Below are 22,144 nucleotides of genomic sequence, written 5' to 3'. Positions count from 1 at the left end.
GTAAATTGATAGAAGTCTTCAAAGTTCTGGGGACAGCTGTCCCTACCCCTGCATTCAGCCATGATTAATAGCCTACTGACTTCTTTATTAGTCCCAAGTAACCATTCATCCCAATTAACTCTTCATGCATTCACCTGTAAACCCCGTGTGTGTTTGCATTATTTTAGGGTCTCATTCACATTCGTGCCATGAGTCACAGACTCCTAACAATAAAACCTGGCCATGTTATTGTTTGTGAGGAGGGTTTTATTGATTTTCTCCTCTCCTTTTTCAATGAACTTCCTGGCTGTGATCAGGATGTATTGATTTTTCGAAAAAACTCAACGATTCTGTAATTTGTAAACTGCGATAATCCGTCGATCGGCGCACATGTACGGTATGCAATTGTTCGAAAAAACAATGGGACAGAGGACGTCTATGGGAAATGTGTGGTTGTGCAAAAATGCGAACGAAACACGCCTACGGATGTACAATAATGCGAATGTAACGCATGAAGAGTTAATCTCAAATAATGGTAAGAGCAAAGTTGGTTCAGTCGGTAAAGTGTCTGCCCGTCGAATCAAAGATCGTGGGTTCGAGTCCACCTCGGGCGGATGACTGAAGCCAGTGCGTTGTGTGTAAACGTCTCTCCCATGTTTCATAGATGCAGGCTATGTTACAGTGGAAAACACTCTGTCCCTCGGACAGAGTGTTAAATGGAGACCTAGTGTAGAGGAGAGTCACTTCTTTTGCATGTTAAGAACCCACTGCACTATTCAAATAAGAAAAGGGGAAAACCCAGGTGTAGTGATCCACCTGCATTCTCCAACCAGTTATAGTTAAAATGAATGTCTTTAAATGTCTTTGACAGATATATGCATGTGGCATTATACAAATGCTGTACATCATCATCATCTTATTATCTCCCTCTAGCAACTGTCCCCCCCCCCACACCCGTGCATACAGCCACGATTAATTGACTACTGATTTTAGTCTCCATTAACCAATAAATCATGATTATCCTAATTTATTAACCTAAATTAATCTATTAATCCCAACTAATCTCAATTGATCCATTAACCTAAATTACTTTTTTAATCTCAATTAATCCTTTCTATTGTCTTACCTTCCTATTATCTTAACAATAGGGGGAAACCCCAGTGAAGCGGTCGTGGTCCACCTGCATTCCCCAACCAGTTACCTTAGGAGAGACCTGCGGGGCACAGTTCTGTGTGCATGCCCTTATACGTGACCCAGATTGGCCTGCTCCTCCAGTGCGCCTTTGAATGTCTTTGACAGATATATGGTGCTATACAAATGCTGTTGTCTTACCTTCCTATTGTCTCCCTCTAGCACTATACATCTCTCATTCACACTGTTCAGCTCCAGGTTTTTTTGCAATGCATTTACAGCATGAGGATTCCATTCACATGCAAAGAGTAGTTTGGCTTTGGCATGTACCAAGTATGGCAGTGTGAAGTAGCCTATACCTGTAAGATGACAGTATAAAAATACATGGTGCACTTACTTATTGAGGAGACTCCAAGGTTTTTTGCAATACAGAAAAAAAATACAGCATTTAGGAAAAACACAAATTCACAGAAAATGCCATATTTCAGGCCAACAAATATGAATTTGAACATAAACATTACAGTGCAAATCAAAGCAAGATCCAAGGACTTCGATCTATTACAAAAATCTGCCATTCTACCCTGTTTAGCTAGTATAGATGACTTTGAATCCATTTTGTATGCAGATGTTTTTGCATTGATTGCAGTTAATAATGCAGTGCATACATTATTACATTTAAAAAGGGTCCAATCAGGGGTGGATCCAGAAAAAAATGTTTTCACCCAGAGTTGAAGGTCATTTCATCAGCAGGAAACTTGATTACACACTTTGATTATGCCTCTCAAAGGGGGAGGGGCCGGATGTGCCCCCCTCCCTCCCCTGGATCCGCCGGTGGTACAATAATTAAGGCATTCATTTATGACATTGCGTTCGATTGATGACGATTGCTAAGGTTTGAGCAGTAATAAGTTCACTGTTTGTTTTGATTAATTTACATAAACAATGGATTCAGCTACAGTAACAAACATAAGGGCCCACGTCTTACAAGAGTTATGATTGATCCGATCAATCTCAAGTTTATGGAAATCCACCAATGTCAATTGTCATCATTTTTTCTCCAGTAAATTTGCACAATGTCCTTTGAAAGAACAGACAAATACCCTGAATTTTCAAGAAAACTATGAATGTATGAATATACAACATATGTAGGAAATATTTTGAATAAACACGCATTTTACATGACGTTGGCTTTCCATAGTTGTGGTGGATTGGATCAATCATAACATTTCGTAAGACAAAGACAGGGCCCAATTTAGTTCTGTGTAGAAAAAGCCTGCAATAATTACTGGATGTGTTCTTATAATACATCAATAACATTAATTGACAAGTTTAAGCTAGTTATGAATTAAATCTGTATAAACCATGAATTGGGTCATGGGCATTCACCTATTTGAGAAGATACATCAAATAATCCTTGATCTTGACCCCGTTTTACAAAGAGTTACGATCGATGCGATCAACCACAACTATGGCTGACCAGCAACATCAATATCTAAAATGGTAATTTGTTCAAAACATATTTAGAGATGATGTATGGATGGCCAGCAACGTATATTCTTGAAATGATGTATGGAAGGCCAGCAATGTCAATACCCAAAATGGAAATTTGTTCGAAACATATTCTTGAAATAAAGTATGGATGGCCAGCAACATCAACATCAAAAATGGAAATTTGTTCAAAATATTTTCTTGAAATGATGTATGGAAGGCCAGCAACATCAATATCTAAACTGGAAATTTGTTAAAAATATATTCTTGAAATGATGTATGGATGGCCAGCAACATCAATATCTAAACTGGAAATTTGTTAAAAATATATTGTTGAAATGATATATGGATGGCCAGCAACGTCAACATCTAAAGTGGAAATTTGTTCAAAACATATTCTTGAAATGATGTATGGAAGGCCAGCAACGCCAACATCTAAAGTGGAATTGTTGAAATGATGTATGGAAGGCCAGCAACGTGAACATCTAACATAGAAATTTGTTCCAATATAATCTAGATATACATAATCATACATTCATCATTTCTCTTGAAGATTTAGTGTGATTCTCTTTGTTTACTATTAAAGAGATTGTGACAATTTCTTGTAGAAAAAATGACAGGATGGACGGAATTCCATACAGTTGATCCAATCAATATCATTGGAAGATGATGCCTATATTTTTCTTACCTGCATATAAATCAACAACTGTCTCATTGGAGCAATCCATTTGAGCCACTCTGAGCTTTTCAGTGATGTTACCAGAAGAAAACATGCTATAACGCACGTCAAAGGAATAGCTGAAAATAAAAAAGAAACAGTGATATTAAAGACCAAGTTCACCCATACAATATTATTAAACGACAAGTCCACCAATACAAAAAGTTTATTTGAATAAAAGGAGAAAATCCAACAAGAAAAACACTAAAAATTTCATCAAATCGGATGTAAAATAAGGAAGTTATGACATTTTAAGGTTTCGCTCAATTTCACAGAACAGTAATATGCACATCCTGGTTGTTATGCAAATTGACACACTGATCACATTTCTTTTGTATTATATTATACATGCATCAAATAAAAAAAAAGAAATGTTCTAATTTTCTCCTCATTGTCATGTATAACAAAATTGTATTCCTCTCTGAACATGTGGAATTACCATTTATTAACAGTTTATGATTGAGTCAAGTTGGTCCTATTGTCAAATCTGTATTGTATAATTCAAACAATAAAAAACAAAAGAAAGATTGAGTGAAGGACATTGTCAGCTCTCTCATTTGCATATCTCTGAGTTGGTCGTTAAACTGTTTTGTGAAAAAAAAATTAGAGCGAAATTCAAAAATGTCATAACTTTCTTATTTTACACCCGATTTGATAAAATTTGCTGCATTATGACTGATATTTTTCTATCGATTCAATTCAACAATTTTCTGGGTGGACTTGACCTTTAAGTGCAACAGCTGAAAATAAAATAGATACATTGATACGCAAAGCAGTAGGCAGTGACCACCTCAACTACTCAAATCTTGCCATAATGCAACCTTTTGGGCAGAGTTATCTAGCAATAGATGCCCACTGAAATGAAAATTACACTAATTCAGTAATCAACACATTCATTGCACAATAATCATGTTGAAAAGGAACATAACTGTCACATTTCCTCAGTAAAAAAAAACTTTAGTTTCTCTTTACAAATACCTAATTCATTCTCTACATTATCAATGATGATGATAGTGATAGTGATAATAATGGTCGTGGTGATGATGATGATGATGATGGTGATGATTGTGATGACAATGATGATGACGGTGATGATTGTGATGACGACGGTGATGATTATGGTAATGATGGTGATGATGATGATAAATAATGATGATGGCGATAGTGATGATGATGATGAAGCTGATGATAAATGATGACGATGATCATGATCATGATGATGGTGGAGATAATGATGATGATGATACTACCTAGTAGTAGTAGTATTAGCATTGGTGGTAGTAGCAGATCACTCTTAAGGTCAAGAAACTTACATTATACCATTATCTCTGTGTTCAACCAATGGGTCTGATCCTAAAACCATCTCTGTGTGCGGAGATCTGAAATCATCGGATTGAATGCGCCCTCTCTTGGCAATTCTTGTACAGTTAAAAGACTTGGCTACCAACGACCAGAAGTCTCTCCTGAATGACAAAAAAAATCAGAAAAATCAGTTTAACCAAGCTCTAAATTGAATAAAATGAATTTCAATCATGAATGATCTTAGGGTTAGGTTGTGTGTAATGTTGACTTTCAAATGTAAACAGCAAAATGAATCATGATACAAATGCAATTACAAAACACAGCCTAAGTTCATTGACCCTAAAATTTTGCTAAATGACCTTTCACCTTGTTCATGTGACCTGCAACTCAGGCAGGATGTTTAGTAATATTTGATTACCCTTATGTCCAAATTTTATGAACTCGGTCCATTTACTTATGACATTTCTTATCCTTGGTTAAGATTTCAATGTTGACGACGTCGCAACCTATAGTCTCACTCTATGCAGGCAAGACAAAAATGGTCTTTACCTCCACTTGCCCCAGCGTTTCCACATATCCAAAACAAATTTCCTTAAAGTGAATCCCAAATTTCATAGACGTTTCCTGGAATTTCAAGTCTGATTTTTAACAAAAATTGAGCAATAATACAACATGCCCAAATTTCGTCCAAATGACCAAAATCAAGGATTTTTTTGTTCACACCCTCTTTAGAAATAGGAACAAAAAAAATATGAAACCCAAGCGCGGAGCTACATTTCTAGGTAAACAATTCTAATATAAAATTAATATCAAATGTTGCAACGTTTAACTGTTGTTTAATTGTAATTTTCAGATTTCCAAGAATTTCCTGGGATTTTTCATTTCCCAAACCATTCCTGGAAAAAGTCAAAATTTCCTGAAATTCGGAAGAGTTGAAACACTGACTTGCCCCCCTATTTCAAAAGTCCTTGTGCTGCTACTGTATGCTTACACATTATCCCATGCTTGATCTCTGAAGGATGACGTTGGTAACAACACTAAATCTCCATGTCTCTCCCAATTCCTAGGAATCTCATCTCTCATCTCCTCTTTCCAATCTATCCTTCTTTCTTTGATCCATCCTTCTATCATCGCTTTCAGTCTATCGTACGGAGTGGTGATTTTAGTTTTCTTTGAGGGTGATAGATACATGCAGACCAGCTTTGATTCCATGTTGAATATTTTCCCACTCCATAACACAGGTGGATGTCTAGATGGGTTGATGGGAGACTGGTGAAAACCATCCTTCTGGAATGGTGGCTCACTGGTATACTCATTAGAGGTTGAATGAAGAAGGGTTCTGCTACCAGTCTCTGACACATGTGCATGTCCAACAGGTTTCACATATACCAGAGTGGTAGACTGTTCTGTCTCTTGGGAACTACTGCAGAATGGTGAACTACCTTGTGTTCGAAGACCTGATTTTACACCACTCTCTCTAAACGAGGATAGATTCAAGAGAGACTGGTGTGTTCCCGTCTTCAATGTTTCATTAACTTCACTGTTACTATCTGATGTATTAAGAAATGATACCTTTCCTTCCAATCCATCTCTCTTCAAAAGAGACTGGTGTGTTCCCGTCTTCAATGTTTCATTAACTTCACTGTTACTATCTGATGTATTAAGAAATGATACCTTTCTTTCCAATCCATCTGTCTTCAGCAACGTCTCTGTACACCAAGTGTTAACCGGGATGGCTATGTGATCATGATCAACCCTCATCAGACGTCTGCTATCGTCCCAGAAACTGTCTGCTTCAAGATGCTTCCTGCACAAGACACAAAAAAGACACCTTTCATTATTGAACTTGTTAAGCCTGGCTCGCATGCAAACACAAATCTCTGAGGTGAGAGGGAGGTTTTGCCGATCAGGCTAGATTCTTTGAAAAAATCCAGGCCTTTTAAAACTGAGTCTATGAACATCAAAGGCCTTAAATCTTGATATTTTCATTGCTTCAGTTCTATATAACAACACAGGGTCCCATCTTACAAAGAGTTACGATTGATCCAATCATATGGAAATCCATCTATGTCAACATCTACATTACATGCTTCTTTAAAATATTTTCTAGTTATGAGGTATATTCATACATTAACTGTTTTCTTGACAATCCAGTATGCTTCTTCTTTTTAAAGGACATTGTGCAAATGTCCCAAAGAAAAATTATGACACTGATGGATTTCCATAGAGTTACGATTGATTGGATCAATTGTAACACTTTGTAAGACGGGGCCCAGATATTACATGTAAGTACTAGTAGTGGAATAAAAGACTCCACATTACTCTTTAATATTGGTACATGTATCAAAAGTTGCATGACCTTTTTTTCAAATCGCATGCAACTTTTTGTTACACAGCAATTTACAAATAGATCAACAGATCAAACCTAAGCATCTCATACACCATCCATCCCAGAAATGCATCCTTAATGCCATGACGCATGAAAAGTAAAAATCCACTGTGGCACGAACAGGGAAATCTGATTAATTCTGAAAATTTACTCTAGGCCTTCAAACTTCTTGCCCCCCAGACCGCGCAAGTTCTTCAGACACGCGCGTCACTGTAAATCACCAGGAGATCGACATAAAGAAACAGATGATTATGCAATTGAACCTAATGTAACCTTCTAACGTAGATCTCTGTAATAAATGGATGGCTAGGTTTACCAGGCAAGAGGGACATGCAAAAAAAATACTGCTTCACAAAAGTTTTTTTCACATCTTAAACAGAACTATGAATGCTTGTATTTTGAAATATTGAGATAGCAGTTATTGAAAGAATAAGAGTGAAAATATTGAGAGAGCAGTGTTGGCTCAGTCGGTAACGCGTCTGCCCGTCGAACCAAAGATCGTGGGTTCGAGTCCACCCCGGGCGGATGACTGAAGCCAGTGCGTTGTGTGTAGACGTCTCTCCCATGTTTCACAGATGCAGGCTATGTTACAATGGAAAACACTCCGTCCCTCTGATAGGATGTTAAATGGAGGCCTCGTGTAGAGGAGAGTCGCCACCTTTGCACGTTAAGAACCAACTGCACTATTCATAAAAGAGTAGGGGGAAACCCCGGTGTAGTGGTCCACCTGCATTCCCCCTATTAGTTATATCGGGAGGAGAGACCTGAGGGTCATAGTGATTCAGTTCGCTTTTTGCCTCCCAGGCACAGGTGATGCCAAACAAATAATGATTTCCTCAAAACTGTTTTCATTTAATAGGAAACAATCAATAAATTTTAAAAATATTCCTTCCTTCTTTTTTCCTAAAATGAAAGTGAAAGATCATTTCACTTCATAACTTCAATCAGTGCCACACAGATGGGGGCAGATGGGGGGGGGCTTGTGGGGCTCTCCCCCCCCCCTTGTCCCCGCTAAACACAAATCATAATGAAGGAAAATAAAATTAGAAAAGTGACATTTTTTCTGAATACAGTCATAGAGGTGCTGGTCAGAAAAATGTGATTGTCTCATTTTAAGGGACTGACTCAGTTTTCAAAGATTTCTCCACACAAGAAATCTATGACAGTTCATTCACCTGTCAAGTGCCGACATCAATCGAGTGTGCTAGCCAATGCAAATTATTGGAAGACAGCAAGTCGTCAAAAATAGATGGTAAACTGGGGGAATTGAGGTCACTGAATTTATTTTTAGCTCTCTCATTCCTGGTAATTGTCATTCTACAAGGGTACCAGTAAGTGAAAAAAAATGTCCCCAACACAAGGACAATCTCAATTTATCAAGACAAGATTTGTCTTGCCTTCCTTCCTCCCTTCCTTCCTTCCTTCCTTCCTTCCTTCCTTCCTTCCTTCCTCCCTCCCTCCCTCCCTCCCTCCCTCCCTCCCTCCCTCCCTCCCTCCCTCCCTTCTTTTCTTTCTTTCTTTCTTCCTTCGTTGCTCTTATCCCATTATTTTCCTGGTAAAATCCACTCGGTGGAGGGCCAGCCATGCCCCCACCTGTTTATGCCTCTGAGATGTAAGCTATACTCATGATCTTAATCTTCGATTTTCCAAATTAGGGGGGGTGCATTTTCTCAAGTAAAATTTGGCAACCCTCCCAAAAAGGTTATACTGTCATTTTGTCCCTGTAATATTTGGCAAGCCCCCCCCCCCCCCCCGTTAAAATTAAAAAAAGTGAACGTCATTTTGTTCTGCGTGAAATGTTACAAGTAATAAAAAGATAGCCCCTAAAATTGAAGTCCATTTTGTCCGTGAAATATTTGGCAAGCCCACCCCCCCCCAAAAAAAAAAAATGTTTTAACTAAAAATGATTGAAGGCCATTTTGTTCCTCTTAAAATTTGTCAAGTATGAAAAAAAAATCACTAAACAGTGAAGGTCAGTTGTCCAACGTAAATTTTGCCTAACCCACCCCCCCAAAAAAAAATAAAAATAAATGAAAAAAGGTTTTAACTAATAATGATTGAAGATCATGTTTTCTTGCGTAAAATTTTACAAAAAAAGTTTGTCATTATTTGGTGAGCCCTCCCCCCCCAAAAAAAAAAGATAAAAAGGTTTAACTAATATTGATCAAAGGTCATTTTGTCTCGCTTAAAATTTGACAAAGTAAAAAATAGGTTGTCACTAAAAAAGGTCATCTTGTCCCGCGCTATATTTGGCAAGCCCCCAACCCCCTCCCCCCCTCCATAAAAAATTGTGTCACTAAATATACAAAGTCATATTGTTCAAAGTAAACTAAATTTGAGAAGCAAAAAAGAAAAGGCCAAAAATAGCAAAGAATATGAACAAAATATCCCCATTATTACAAATGATTCTCATAAGGAAGGTGGGGGGCACATAACTTTGTATGAACGACATACCGCACCCGTGTATTAACCGCACCCCCAACTTTGGACTAAAAAAAAAAAAAAAAATCTCACATTTACATGCATATTTGAGGTACGAAGAAACAAAATCTAAGTTTTTAAGATTTCAAAGTATCCAAAGAGATTACCGGTATGGCCATGCGTTTTAAGTTGGGCCCGCAAATAGGTGGTATCGTTACATTTGCACGACAAGCACAGAGATAATTAATGGTATAAAACTTGAAATATGTGTGCTACATGGGTATATTTGGTATCATATTAAAGGGAATCTTTATACCAATTACTTAAAAGAAAAAGAAATACTTGAGACTACTTCGTTTACCAGTAATTAGCAATTATGTAACATCAATTGGCCATTTTTGCATGGTGGTAGACGAGGGGAGCATGACGAGGGGAGCATAAATTTTCATTTCATTAAGAAACTAAATCTGTAACATCACAGTACCTAAATATGTAATAGGTTTGGAGCTCATTAGCTTATTCTTCAATCATAAATGGGTCAAATTTGAACTTTTAAGTTTTAAGGGTACCTAATTAAGCTACATGTAATTAGTATAATTAATTGATGTAAAACGTGAAATTAACATGATTGAAATTGTGACTGTCTGATGTATAGGAAATGAGGAGAGATGAAATACAGTTGTGGTTTACACCTTGAATAAAATTTAGAAGCTGCATAAATTTCAAAAAGAAAAGCACAAACTAATTAAAGGCTTCAGAGATAAATCAATCTATTGTTTTAATAATTATGACCTCATGGTTTCAATATTGACAGCGTAGACTGATAGTGATAACTTTGTGTCAGAATCTTCAGATTACTCTGGTAACATAATAGATATAAATACATGTACACCTTTTATGCAATTTTAATTAATGAAAACTTGTTTGTTGCAATAAAGTCCTCATCTGATTCTATTTACTTTTTTCTTAATGTTACATCACACTGCTTCTATAAATCAGTAAATGGCACATATTTGGCTGGCACAAAAGTGTTCAGAGAATATTTTTCCAAATTATAAAAAAAAACTAAACAAAAAACTACTTGAGAATGAAACTGGTACAAAGATTAAACTAAACAGAGGCAAATGTACCCATAGAAATATATTCTATACATTGACATTCAATTGACCCAGTACCAAGAGACCATGGAGACCATGTCCTGCAGAATGTTGAGCAAGAGGGTATATTTAAAATATAAACACTCTAAAATAACATAATCAAGGTATTTTTGCCAGGTGTCTGGATTTATTTATAACTTGTCAGTTGTTTTTGTTCACACTAATTTTAAATAAGCTTAAGCAGTAATGAGAACTTTTCATTGTGCATTCACATTTTCCTATATTTATATGTTAAATCTGACTCTCAATTGTCAACCTGTGGTCCACCGGTCTTTGAGCCAAGAGGTGATAAATCCCACAATTTGAGTCAAATGAAATCATTTTTTATTCATAATAACCTCAGTAAATATATCATAATATACTGGTTAGTGTTTGCAAGTGTATTTATGCAACTAAAGGCAAGACTAATTAATATTTTAGGGGTAAATCAAGCATTGATACATATTTACCCGCAAAAATTGTGATGTGAAATTTGGTCTTAAAAGATGATTGCGCCCAGTTATTTTGGTAGAGTTATAACCAACAAGTTATGTATCACTGGAAAGGTCTCACTCTAAAGAGTTGAAATATGTAGGTTATTTCACTATAGGGTGTAAAGTTCATCTGATTCTCAGATTTATTGGGAAGTATGTTTTTTTCACAGTTTTTCACATATTTTGACCTTTAACTTTTTATGACATTACCCTATGCCTTTTCTGATTGCATTTTTTAATTCCTCACACAATTTCCTTTCAGAATATATCTACTTTTATGGGTAAAGGATGTCAAACATAAGAAAAAAATACAATTGTATAAAATGGTTCGATTTTCGAGGAAAATTTGAGTTGTAACGGAAATGGGCCCAACTCAAAACGCATGGCCGTATGCAGAAATATGCTGTTCTTGATCAATTCATCTACAAATGTTAGAAAGAAAGAACGGTCTCGACAAAAATTGGCAACTTACACACTCGCTCACCTCACAGTCAGTGTACACATACTACACACACAGCACTGCCATTACATTGCAAACTATGATACAGTACAAGTCATGCCAGTACATCTTATCAAATTATGATCTGTGTCTTCCCATCGTAGGAGGAAGAAACATTCACATTTCTTGCATCACAATCTCATAATCACTTTCAAAAATTTGATGTCTTAGCATGAATTTTGGATACGGGATTATAGGAAGGTTCAAGAAACAAAGAAATTGGCATTTTTTCCAGTTGTTTTTTACGGCTTCGTGCCGTCTCTCTCGTGCGTAGTTTACATGGTATCTTATGAAAAGCAAACAGGAAGGAAAAAAAAACAAGCTGGCGCGAAACGGGACTTTGAATAGCGCCAGCTTAAGTCGCACTTTAACCACATTACAACGCAATCTCTAAGCTCACTCAACTCTCGCTCAGCGGTGACAAAATATTACCGAGTATGCTTGGCGTCTCTTTTAAATTAGCCAGGGAACTTCACTACTTTGAATCGAGAATAAAGTCAAAATTAGTGTCATGAAGGTGGGTGCGTTTGTTATGGACAACATTTAAATATATTGCAATAATCGCTTCCCATTACCCGCGGCTCATACCCCTCTAAACGACATTGCCTGGGCGGCTACGCCCGGCCACTCGATGTGTTGTGAACTGGCAGACATCGTACATGTACGGGAGGGGTTACGGCGGGCTGGCTCAGACCCGTCACCGTGTATAAACCGCACCCCCGACTTTTGCTTCTACCCCGCCGAGAAAAAGGTGCGGTTAATACACCGTTACTTACGGTATTTCTTTTTTTACATCCAAAATATTGACTATGAATCTCAAAACGTGGAACAGACCTGAAATGCTCACCCCCCCCCCATCCGCCACTGATTCCAATCTATAATGACTTTTTCTGCAATACTGATGCTTTGAAATCAAGATACAGGTACGGAAGATTGATATATATCGTAATATGAATTATGAACGTCTGACTAAAAGATAACCAACCGATCACCTGACCGATCAGCTGACCAGTACGGGAATCACATCGGAGTTGATCAGTCCTCACAGCCTTTGGAACGCCCACCGAGAATTCAAGAAAAAAGACATGTAAGTTTAACCCCAATCCATTAAATCTTAAGCATTTTAAAAGTTTACTTATGACTTTTAGACATACAGACTAATTAATAAAATTTGTTACTGTCCAATTTGTATTAAGGCGTACATTTGCCAAAGTCCTTGGTTGTAAACAGAAACTGCAATGTCTAACCGGTTTTATGTCGCCTATGAGGTCCATACATGTAATGTTTGGACCTCATAGTAGGAGTGGTTGGGATAGTGGTGTCGCCCCAGTGGATGGTTGAAGTCACTTGTTCACTGCTACCATCTGGCCTGTGGAGAATCTACAGGTAGGACTATGGGGCCTGTTGCATGACGAGATGAGCGATACGTAGGAACGTCCTAGGACCATTCTGCTGTATTGACATGATTGAGCACACACTTTAAAAAATGATGAAAATATCACTTTTGTGACCAAAATTATTAATTTCCATACAGTTGCAAGTTACTTTTCATTAGTACCTTGGAAATAATTTAATTGTATTCACTAGAGCGCTCAAAAACTTGGATTTTGAGCATATTTTTGTGTACGCCCTCTATTGATGGAAAGTAATATGGCAAGAGAATGTTCATTTTTCAATCTCTATTTTTAATTAAGAAAAAATAATTAAGAAAATTAAATTTACAATAAATAAGAGCCAAGTTATATGATGAATAGCTGTAATGAAAACTGACAGTGTAAGAAAATCAAGCATTCGTCCCATAGAAAAAGATAAAATAAACCAAACATTGCCACCTTTTATTTTGCCACACATGGAGATGTAACTGAGAACAAGGTTATATCATAACCTTGTTCATTGAATGAGTGCAGTGAACCACTCATTCAATGAACAAGGTTATAACCTTGTTCTCAGTTACATCTCCATGTGTGGCAAAATAAGGGTGGCAATGTTTGGCTTATTTTCTCTTTTTCTTTGGGGCAAATGCTCGATTTTTTACACTGTTTCCATTAGGGGCCTACACCTATTATTCATACAACTTGGCTCTTATTTAAATTTGATTCTTTAAATCATTTTTCTTTTAATTAAGAGATCAAAAAATGAAAATTTTCTTGCCATTTTACTTTCCACCAATAGAGGGCGTACACAAATATATGCCCAAAATTCAAGTTTTTTTAGCGCTCTGCCTCTGGAGTCTGGTGAACGAAAAAATTATTCCCAAGTTACTATTAATGAAAAATAAATTGCAACTGTATGGAAATTAGTAATTTGGGTCACAACAGTGATATTTTAATGATTTTTTAAAGTGTGTGCTCTGTACAACATTGGCATACCATAGTAGGGTGTCTGAAGCCACACTGAAAAGTGTCAGCATAAAACAGGCTGATTTAGGGGAAAATATGGCACATATTTTTTGGGATGTTCAGGCTACTAGAAAAATGTGATCTGAATTGATTATTAATAGGGTTACCAAAAGGAAAATCTAAGTTTTTAAATCTATGTTAAAAAGCATTGAAAAGTACCTCACCTGAATCAGCATACTCAAAAACCCCAAGTGAATGACTTTTGGTATATCAAAGAGATCTAATTATCTGTTAATCTGAGGCTAAATTAGGTCCGAATTGTGACAGTTTTTGTGTACAAATTTGTAGTTGAAATTTCGTCGACACGCATGCACAAAGCTCGGCACTGAACGAGGGATTGTGGGCGTGTCCTTTCTCGCCTCGGCCTATTGTTACCCAAATAACGAAAGTACGTTCATCGTCCCAGTTAGTCTCGGATCCGAGCTTATCCAAATAAACAATGATTAAAAAACAACCCAAAAATAAAAAGAAGAGAAAAGAAGAAATAAACGGCTCAAATGCAGTCGTTTGGTGACGGATAGTATGCTCTGACATCTCGCTGATATAAGGATTAGACATGGCATAAGTTTTATGCTATGATAACTAAAGCATGGGGGGGGCGAGGGCACTCTGACTTTCAAAATTATTAATTCTTTAAACATCTATATCTAGACAAGGGAGGGTCCAGGATTTTCCAAAGGGGGGAGCATTATTATCTACGGCAGTCAAAAAAATTTAGGGGGGGCACCAAAATTTTTGACAAAAAAAGGTTATCAAAGGGGGGGGCGAAAAAAAAATTTGCCCCAAAAAAGTAACGTCCCCCCATAGGCAGCGGGGGGGGGGGGGTCGTGCCCCCCCTAATTTTGAGGTGGGGGACGATCGCCCCCCTAATTTTTTTGTTGATAACCTTTTCTTTTTTGCTTGTCAATTTTTTTTTCGTGCGTGCCCCCTAAATTCCAGTGGACCCCCCTAAAAAAATCATGTGGTTTCCCCTAAAATTTGTGCTGATAAACTTTTTTTGGGGGGATAGGGCTTGTCACTAAAGTTTGGTGCCCCCCCCCCCTCCCAAAATTTTGCTTTCCGCTGCCAATGGTCCCCACTTGAAATTTAGGGGGATAAGGCCTATGGAGGGCACACTTTCCCGATACAAATTTGATATGCCTTAAAAAATGTTTTTACCAAAAATGGAAAGTCCTTTCGTCCCTAAAAATTGACAAGCAAAAAATAGGGCCTATTAACAAATTACAATTTTGGCTCTCGATAATTATGCCCCTTGGATCCACCAGTAATCTAAGGGGAATTTTTTTTTATAGTTTTGATATGGCTACCTTCTCGGAGGGCGTCCTCGCCGCGGTAGCTGGATAGTGCTGCAAAAGAGTAGGCTTTATACTTCTTTTGCAGCATTAACTGACACTCCGAGACTTATAATTTTACCTTATACTTAAAAAATGAATGATACAAAATAAAACATAAACACTTGTTTTTAGAGTAAGTTGATGTAAAAATATATTCAGTCTGGGGCCATTGGCGTAGCAACGGTGGGCCGGGGGCATCTGCCCCCCTGAGATTTGGGGCCCCCTCCCCAGGTCCCCCCCAGAAAAAATTGGAAGAGAAAAAAAGTAAAGAAAAAAGGGAGAAAGAAGAAATAAAAAGGAAAAGAAGTAGAAAGACAGAAGAAAAAAGAAGAGAAAAATAAGGAGGAAGACGAGTGAATGAAATAATGTGAGGGGAAGACTTGCAATTTTTAAAAAATCTTTTCATGTTACGATATAAAATTTTTGCTGGCGCTTTTCGCCATAATTGCCTGTTCGATGGGATTCATATCTTTCTCAATAGGCTGATGTGGAGCAAGTTTTGAAGTCAATATGCAACACATATTTTAGCTCGGACATCGAGCTTTCATTATTTTTTTCATTTACAAAATATAATTGCTCTGTAAAATGTCCGTTTTATGGTCTACATTATCAGCATTTTAAGCTCATGCTGCGTGGTCACATTGTTTGATTTGCCAAGTTCATATTGTCTACGGGTATTCCATAATGTTCATTCCATTCAACAATTCAGAATGCCCAGAATTTAGGTCTGAATATAAAACATGCGCGATAGCGTGCACGTTCTTTATTTAAAATGTACTTAAATTATTCAGTTTTACATCAGAATATCAATAATTGTCTGCTCACGCTTCACGATCGCATTATTAATGATACCCAATTGACTATATCCTATTTATGACTTACAAAATATGAATTGAGTGTCCCGCTTTTAGGTCTAAAATCTCAGTTATCTTTCTCTCGCGCTCGCATCAATTGTTTAGTTAAATACCTATCGGCTATCCCATTAATTAATACAAAAAGTGCTCAGAATGATCACGTTTTTTTAGGTCGGAATGTCAAAAAATTTGCTCGCGCTTCGAGCTCGCATTATTGAAATATATACCGTCTTCATGGGTAACTGTAAGCAGTCCTTAACAGGTCTCTTTTCGATAAGGCTAGAACAGTTGATAAAAATTTATGTTCAAGCTTGGGGGTACATACGAATCTTGTTGAGGATCACACATAACATTGCCCAGAAAATTAAATTTCAGGAAAAATACATTAAAGTATAAAAAAAAATCGCTCGCGCTTCGCGCTCGCACTTTTATGAGATTATTTTATGTTTATGTTGTTTTATAAGAATAAAACTAACAAGTGACTGATATAGGTGAAGATAATTTCGGGCCCCATCCCCTATTGGCGAAATTCGGATCTCTTGTGGACACATACACACCCCCTGAAAAAGCAAGGACCCTGGAAAAAAATCCTAGCTACACCACTGTCTGGGGCATGGAGACTTGGAACTCTGCCCCATATCACTGTGCTTGCCTCGCTCGATTTGTATCATAAAAAAAATGTTTCCACATTAAAATACAGATCTAAGTACAATGGCCAGAAATATTAGTACGAATAAGCTAGCAGAATTTGTATCATACCACCCATATAATTGAACGCCAACGAAGGCGTTTCTAAAACCTGTTTGTTTTATCCTACTTTTCCACTAAGATCTATCCCTTTTGCGTGTCACATGAAAGTAGTTTTGTGTGCAGATCTAGCGTACCGGTAGGACCACATGCAGTCATTAATAGGTCTCTATTTTTTTCAACAAATGATGTCTCACTCACGCTTTCTTTAAAATTAATAAATTAGAGTCCTTGTATATGGTCCTGGGAAGTGGGGTGCTCGGGTTGTGACCCCCAAGATTTTTTTTTTTTAGCTGGTGGTGCGTTTTTTTTGTACACGTACGACAGGGGGAGTGGAGCAAAGTTGAAAGTGGGGAAACAGAAAAGGGGCACTTTTTAGTGATTTTTTAAAGTGGGGGCATTGAGCTCCCACCTATCCCCAGGATCGCCGCCCCTGAACCAGAAGCACCATCCCCTGGAAATCAGTTTAGTATGATATTCGACCAAAATCAACTTATCTTTAGAGAGATAATTTCTTTCCCTTGGCTTTTTTTTCAAAGCCAGCAACCCCTTTAAAAGATATCTCCTCGGGCAATCCTCATGATTATCTTAAAAAATAGTGACGGATGGTATACCTGGTAATCATATTACTAGCAGTGGCGGTATTGCCACCCCCTCCCAGTTTTTTTTTTTCAAGTAGTTTAAAACAGAAAGAAGAATGACATTGATTTTTGTACCGCATTATATTTCATCAATAATTTCATTGGTAGAAACACACACACAAAATTCAAAATTTCATGTTTAGCCCCTTTTTCAAAACTATTCCGCGGCTCCTTGAAGAATGGAGAGATGGATGAAAGCCAAAGGAGAGAAACAAATAGGATGAAGGGGTTGATTCAGCTTTCGTCAAGGGGGGGGGCGAATTCTTTTTTCACCCGTATTTTTCCCCAAGCGGCCGCGCGAAGATGATTTATATTTGTTTCTTTGAAGAAATGTTACTTTTTAGCTTTTGTCTTATAAATCAACATAGATATATAACCCTTTTTATTTAGTGCCAGCGCAAAGCGCGAGCTAATTCATTGAAATAATTATTTTTTGATCCACAAACTTTGAAATTTCTGGGCAATGTTTATCATGAAAAAAAATGTTTATGCAACTAAACAATTACTAAGAACGCAAAGCGCAAGCAGAATTGACATCATATATAGGCACTTTTTGTAACTTAAACAGGATAGGTACGCAACTCAGCAACTGATGCGAAGCGCGATCACAAAATTTGAAGATTTAGACCTAAAAACGAGACATGTCTATTCGTGTCTTTTTACATCATGCAAGGAAAGGATTTTTTGCCCGGGATTTTTGTATACGTTTCGAACTGATCAAAAAGGTACCTGTTAAGGACTATTTCACTTAATGGAGACGTTACTTCAACAATAAAATAATGCGAGCGCGAAGGGCGAGCCCGGCGATTTTTTTGGACTCTTCTAAATAAAAAATGGAAAATTTAAATCAGTTATTGTGACCATGAACAGGATCGTCGCTATAAAACAATTAATGCGAGCGCCAAGCCCGAGCAGAAAAAAAATCGAGATTTAGACCTAAAAAATGCGACACTCGATTCATGTGTTGTACGTCATGAAAAGGATGAGTAATAGGGGTTCCTCCTACATTAAAAATGCAAGCACAAAGCGCTAACATAATTTTGTTTTTCTGAAACTGGATAATAATTATTGAAATACTAACAAGTTGAGTATCTGGATAAACATGCGCGCGCGTGTTTCCGATTTATGCCTACAATCTAGGCATTCTGAATATATATTTAATATACGAAAATCCAAGCGAGCACGAAGCGCGTCCTTAAAATATTTGATATTCCGATCTGAAAAAAGGATAGATTTCAGATCAAGTACTTTGTGAGGTGCATTTGGATCGCACTTAATAAAGAGCTGATATAGATTTGACAAAGGATCGGACCTGAAAGTGATGAATATTTTTCTATTCCTCTTGCTAAGCGCGAGATGAAACAAAATGGACAATTTAACCATTAAAATTAATATCTGATCTATTAATGCCTAACGACTTACCTATTCAAGCACGCACGCTCAATGCTAACTGATATAAGATTTTGAGAAATTTATGAAATAGGGCCTTCATGAAGAGTGTAGGTAGTCCACAAATGAAATAATGCTCTAGGGCACAGCGTGAGCTAAAAATGTTGATACTCAGATCATAAGACAAATATTTTACAAAGCACTTTTTTATTGATTCGTGATACCTCGGTCACATTTTTTTCTAAGGCGAGTAGAAAACAGTTGTATTAAACATTTTTTGTGTGTGCCAGCTAAATATTGGTGGTTTCAATAAAAAAGAATGAAATGGCTGTTTCGACTTTCCGCACGGCCGCCGTACAAGCAAATGTGACCGAGGTATAAATAAAAAAAATAATAATGAAAGTTCAATGTTCTATAGCTGACTGTAGAGTATATGTTTTGTATTTTGACTGCAAAGCTTGAAATGTCAAGCTGATATATATCAGCTATTGAGCAATATGTACTCATCGAAAATGAGCAATGCGAGTGCGAAGCGCGAGCGAAAATGTCAATTTTGCATGTTTTTTTTTTAAATCATCAAAGTCTATCCCCTCCCTAATTTTATTCACTTTTCTCCCTCCCATTCCCCTCTTCCTTTTCCCCTCTCTTTTCCTTCTGTTTCTTCTTCCTTTCTTAATTTTTTGGCCAACGGGGTGGGGGGTGACCGGCCCCCTGATCCCTTCTTTGGTAGCGATTGTGAAAGCATTTGAATTATTCACCTCACAGTGCATGTTAAACGGGGAAAATAGGAAATGGCTAATTTTGAAAATCATTAATGTGATGGAGCCCTATTCAAGTTTATTTTCATCTATATACACCTTGACAGGGGCTGATCCAGGATTTTCAAAAGTTGAGGCATTCAATACAAAAAAATAAACAAGACCTAGTATACTAGACCCCCCCCCCCTTTAATAGGTGAAATTTGCTAGGAAAAAAATCATCAAAAGTTGAAAAATAAGTCCTCACTTGAGAATGAACGACAAAATCCACTAACAAATATTTGATATATTACGGGAGGGGGCACCTTTATTTTTCTCCCCTTTCCTTATTCCTCATCCATTCCATAGGCAGATCCAGGTGCCGGACCCAATTATGGGCGGCGGCACCCCCTCCTACTGGCGGTGCGAAAAATAAAAAGAAAGGTATATCATGCTGTTTTGTTAAAGAAAAAAAATCGGTTTTTTAACGGCGCCGATCGGGGAGAAAAATTGTAGCCACCCCCCATTAGCAAAATTTTGATCTACACTGGGTATTTGTCTGTCGTACCTCTGAGTAAATGAAACAAAAAAATCAACAAATCACCGTTGCACTATAGTACTAAAATTTTTGCGAGTCTTTATTTTTTAAATATTTTTGTTTATTAATAGTGGAGGTTCGCATCCCGAGAATGTGAAATGAAAAAAAAAGAAAAAAAAGTGCACTTAATAGGAAACACTAAACGTCCTTTTCAATTCCAATTAACTTAAAGTCCTTTAAATAAAAAAAAAACAAGCATCATTTTTTATACCTTAACTTGTTCATCACGAATACAATGAAACCGATAATTATTTGCTTTGTTTTCGATTAATCTTTATATCATTAATTCACTTAAAATAAAATTCAAACATAAACAGGAAAACAGCACAGAAAATAATATAAAAAATGAATTGCAGTTGTATAAAACATCAGAGAAAATAACATGACAGCTAAATTCTATCTCGACAGGCACACTGTTCATTCGACCATAAAACAATCGCGCTGTTCCACTCTTTGTATACCCACAACTCTATCAGTATTGTTTCATCTTCATATGTCCTCAATGGCAAGGACACCAGCATAATAAATTCACTTCAAATAACATTCATACATACATATACAGGAAAATATCAAAGAAAATAATATAACAAATCAATTGCAGTTGTATAAAACATGGAAGAAAATAACGTGGCAGATGAATTTTATCTCGACAGGCACACTAGTTCATTCGATCATGAAACGATCGCGCTGTTTCACTCATTGTACACGCGCAACTCTATCTGAATTGTTTCATCTGTCCTCAGTGCGGCAAACACTAGCAGTGATGATAAGTGCACAAGTTGCAGTTGGACGTGCGCGGAGAATGAATTAAATTCGGCGGCTGAGTCAAGTCTACAAGTCACCAACGAACTTCACGATAGACCACGCCTACTTGCCGAGGTAACCAACGTTGATTGACGGCCCATTTAGTTTTTTGAGTAGTAGGAAAAAGTGCAGGCATGTATAAACTTCATTTTAATTTGAATTCATTCAAAAAAAGCATTTTTCTTCTAATATAGATGTTTCCAAAATATTCCATGTGTAAAACATAATTTTTAAAACATTTATTGCTATATTTTTGTAATGAAAAAAGGATTTCTTACGCAACAACAAGTATGATATGTGTGGGCAAGAGAACTACCGTTTTAGTCATAAACCATATTTTTCATGATTTTATTGTGAGCCTACTCAAAGGATTTTCGTTTATTTTTTATGAATTTCTAGACCATGTTCAACAGCGCCATCTCGAGCTTGCAATAATGCATGCGATCGCACGCATTTTTCTCCATAGCGAATACATGCGACGATAATCGTGGATTTCTCGTGGATTTAACCTCCAAACGTCACTTTCGATACCACATGAAGGTAAGACACTTCATCCCACATTAGTCAAATTTAATATAGACAACAACGAGCCTAAAATTTGTAACTAAGATGAACTAATTTGCTGAGGAAAAGCATTTCAATGCTCATTTTTGCCATCGAGAACAGACGATGGGTGGCAATGCGCACGATTTACGCACTTGCAATTGGCTTTTCATTTGCCCATAGGCTTTTTGCTCATTGGATCGGCCGACCTTTTGGTAACCCTATTATTAACTTGTGTTTGGCATGTATGGAAAGAGAAAATTCAGGGGCTTCTTTTGACAGTAAGGACAAGTTTATATGATCATTCTAAATAAGGATTTAGAGATAAATTGCAAACCCTTATTTTTGTGTGTGTTGAGATTGCCATTTCCCATGTGTTTTCTATGGGAAAATGAAATTTCTGTTTTGCACAATTTTTTCACTTTGTCGCAATTTTTCATTGTGATCTGGTTTCCAAATCTTTATAAAAATCATACCATCAGAAAGAGCATAAAAAATCCTATTTGACTCTTTATGGACAAGTTTTTGGCATTAATACTAA

At 37.0% G+C, this 22,144-nt stretch overlaps 1 protein-coding gene across 4 annotated transcripts in view; it reads right to left on the bottom strand.

The window, feature by feature from the left end:
• The window catches only part of LOC121416814 (tRNA wybutosine-synthesizing protein 2 homolog), a 35,868-nt gene that overhangs the window by 5,560 nt on the left and 8,164 nt on the right, over window positions 1–22,144 (bottom strand). Inside the window, exons 2-6 of one of the 4 annotated variants that reach the window (XM_041610327.1) lie at window positions 6,246–6,425; window positions 5,610–6,143; window positions 4,630–4,779; window positions 3,287–3,396; window positions 1,312–1,469 (exon numbers count right to left, since the gene is read on the bottom strand). In XM_041610327.1, coding sequence (XP_041466261.1) covers window positions 1,312–1,469; window positions 3,287–3,396; window positions 4,630–4,779; window positions 5,610–6,143; window positions 6,246–6,425 — 1,132 coding nt within the window. Of the gene's footprint in view, window positions 1–1,311; window positions 1,470–3,286; window positions 3,397–4,629; window positions 4,780–5,609; window positions 6,426–12,549; window positions 12,607–22,144 lie in introns of all 4 variants that reach the window. The other 3 variants (XM_041610326.1, XM_041610325.1, XM_041610324.1) reach the window with 3 other exon arrangements.

Source organism: Lytechinus variegatus, chromosome 6 (genome assembly GCF_018143015.1).
Source record: "Lytechinus variegatus isolate NC3 chromosome 6, Lvar_3.0, whole genome shotgun sequence".
NCBI classification, from domain to species: Eukaryota; Metazoa; Echinodermata; class Echinoidea; order Temnopleuroida; family Toxopneustidae; genus Lytechinus; species Lytechinus variegatus.
The sequence above is the reverse complement of the archived record's forward strand: the minus strand, read 5'-3'. Positions and strand labels throughout refer to the sequence as shown.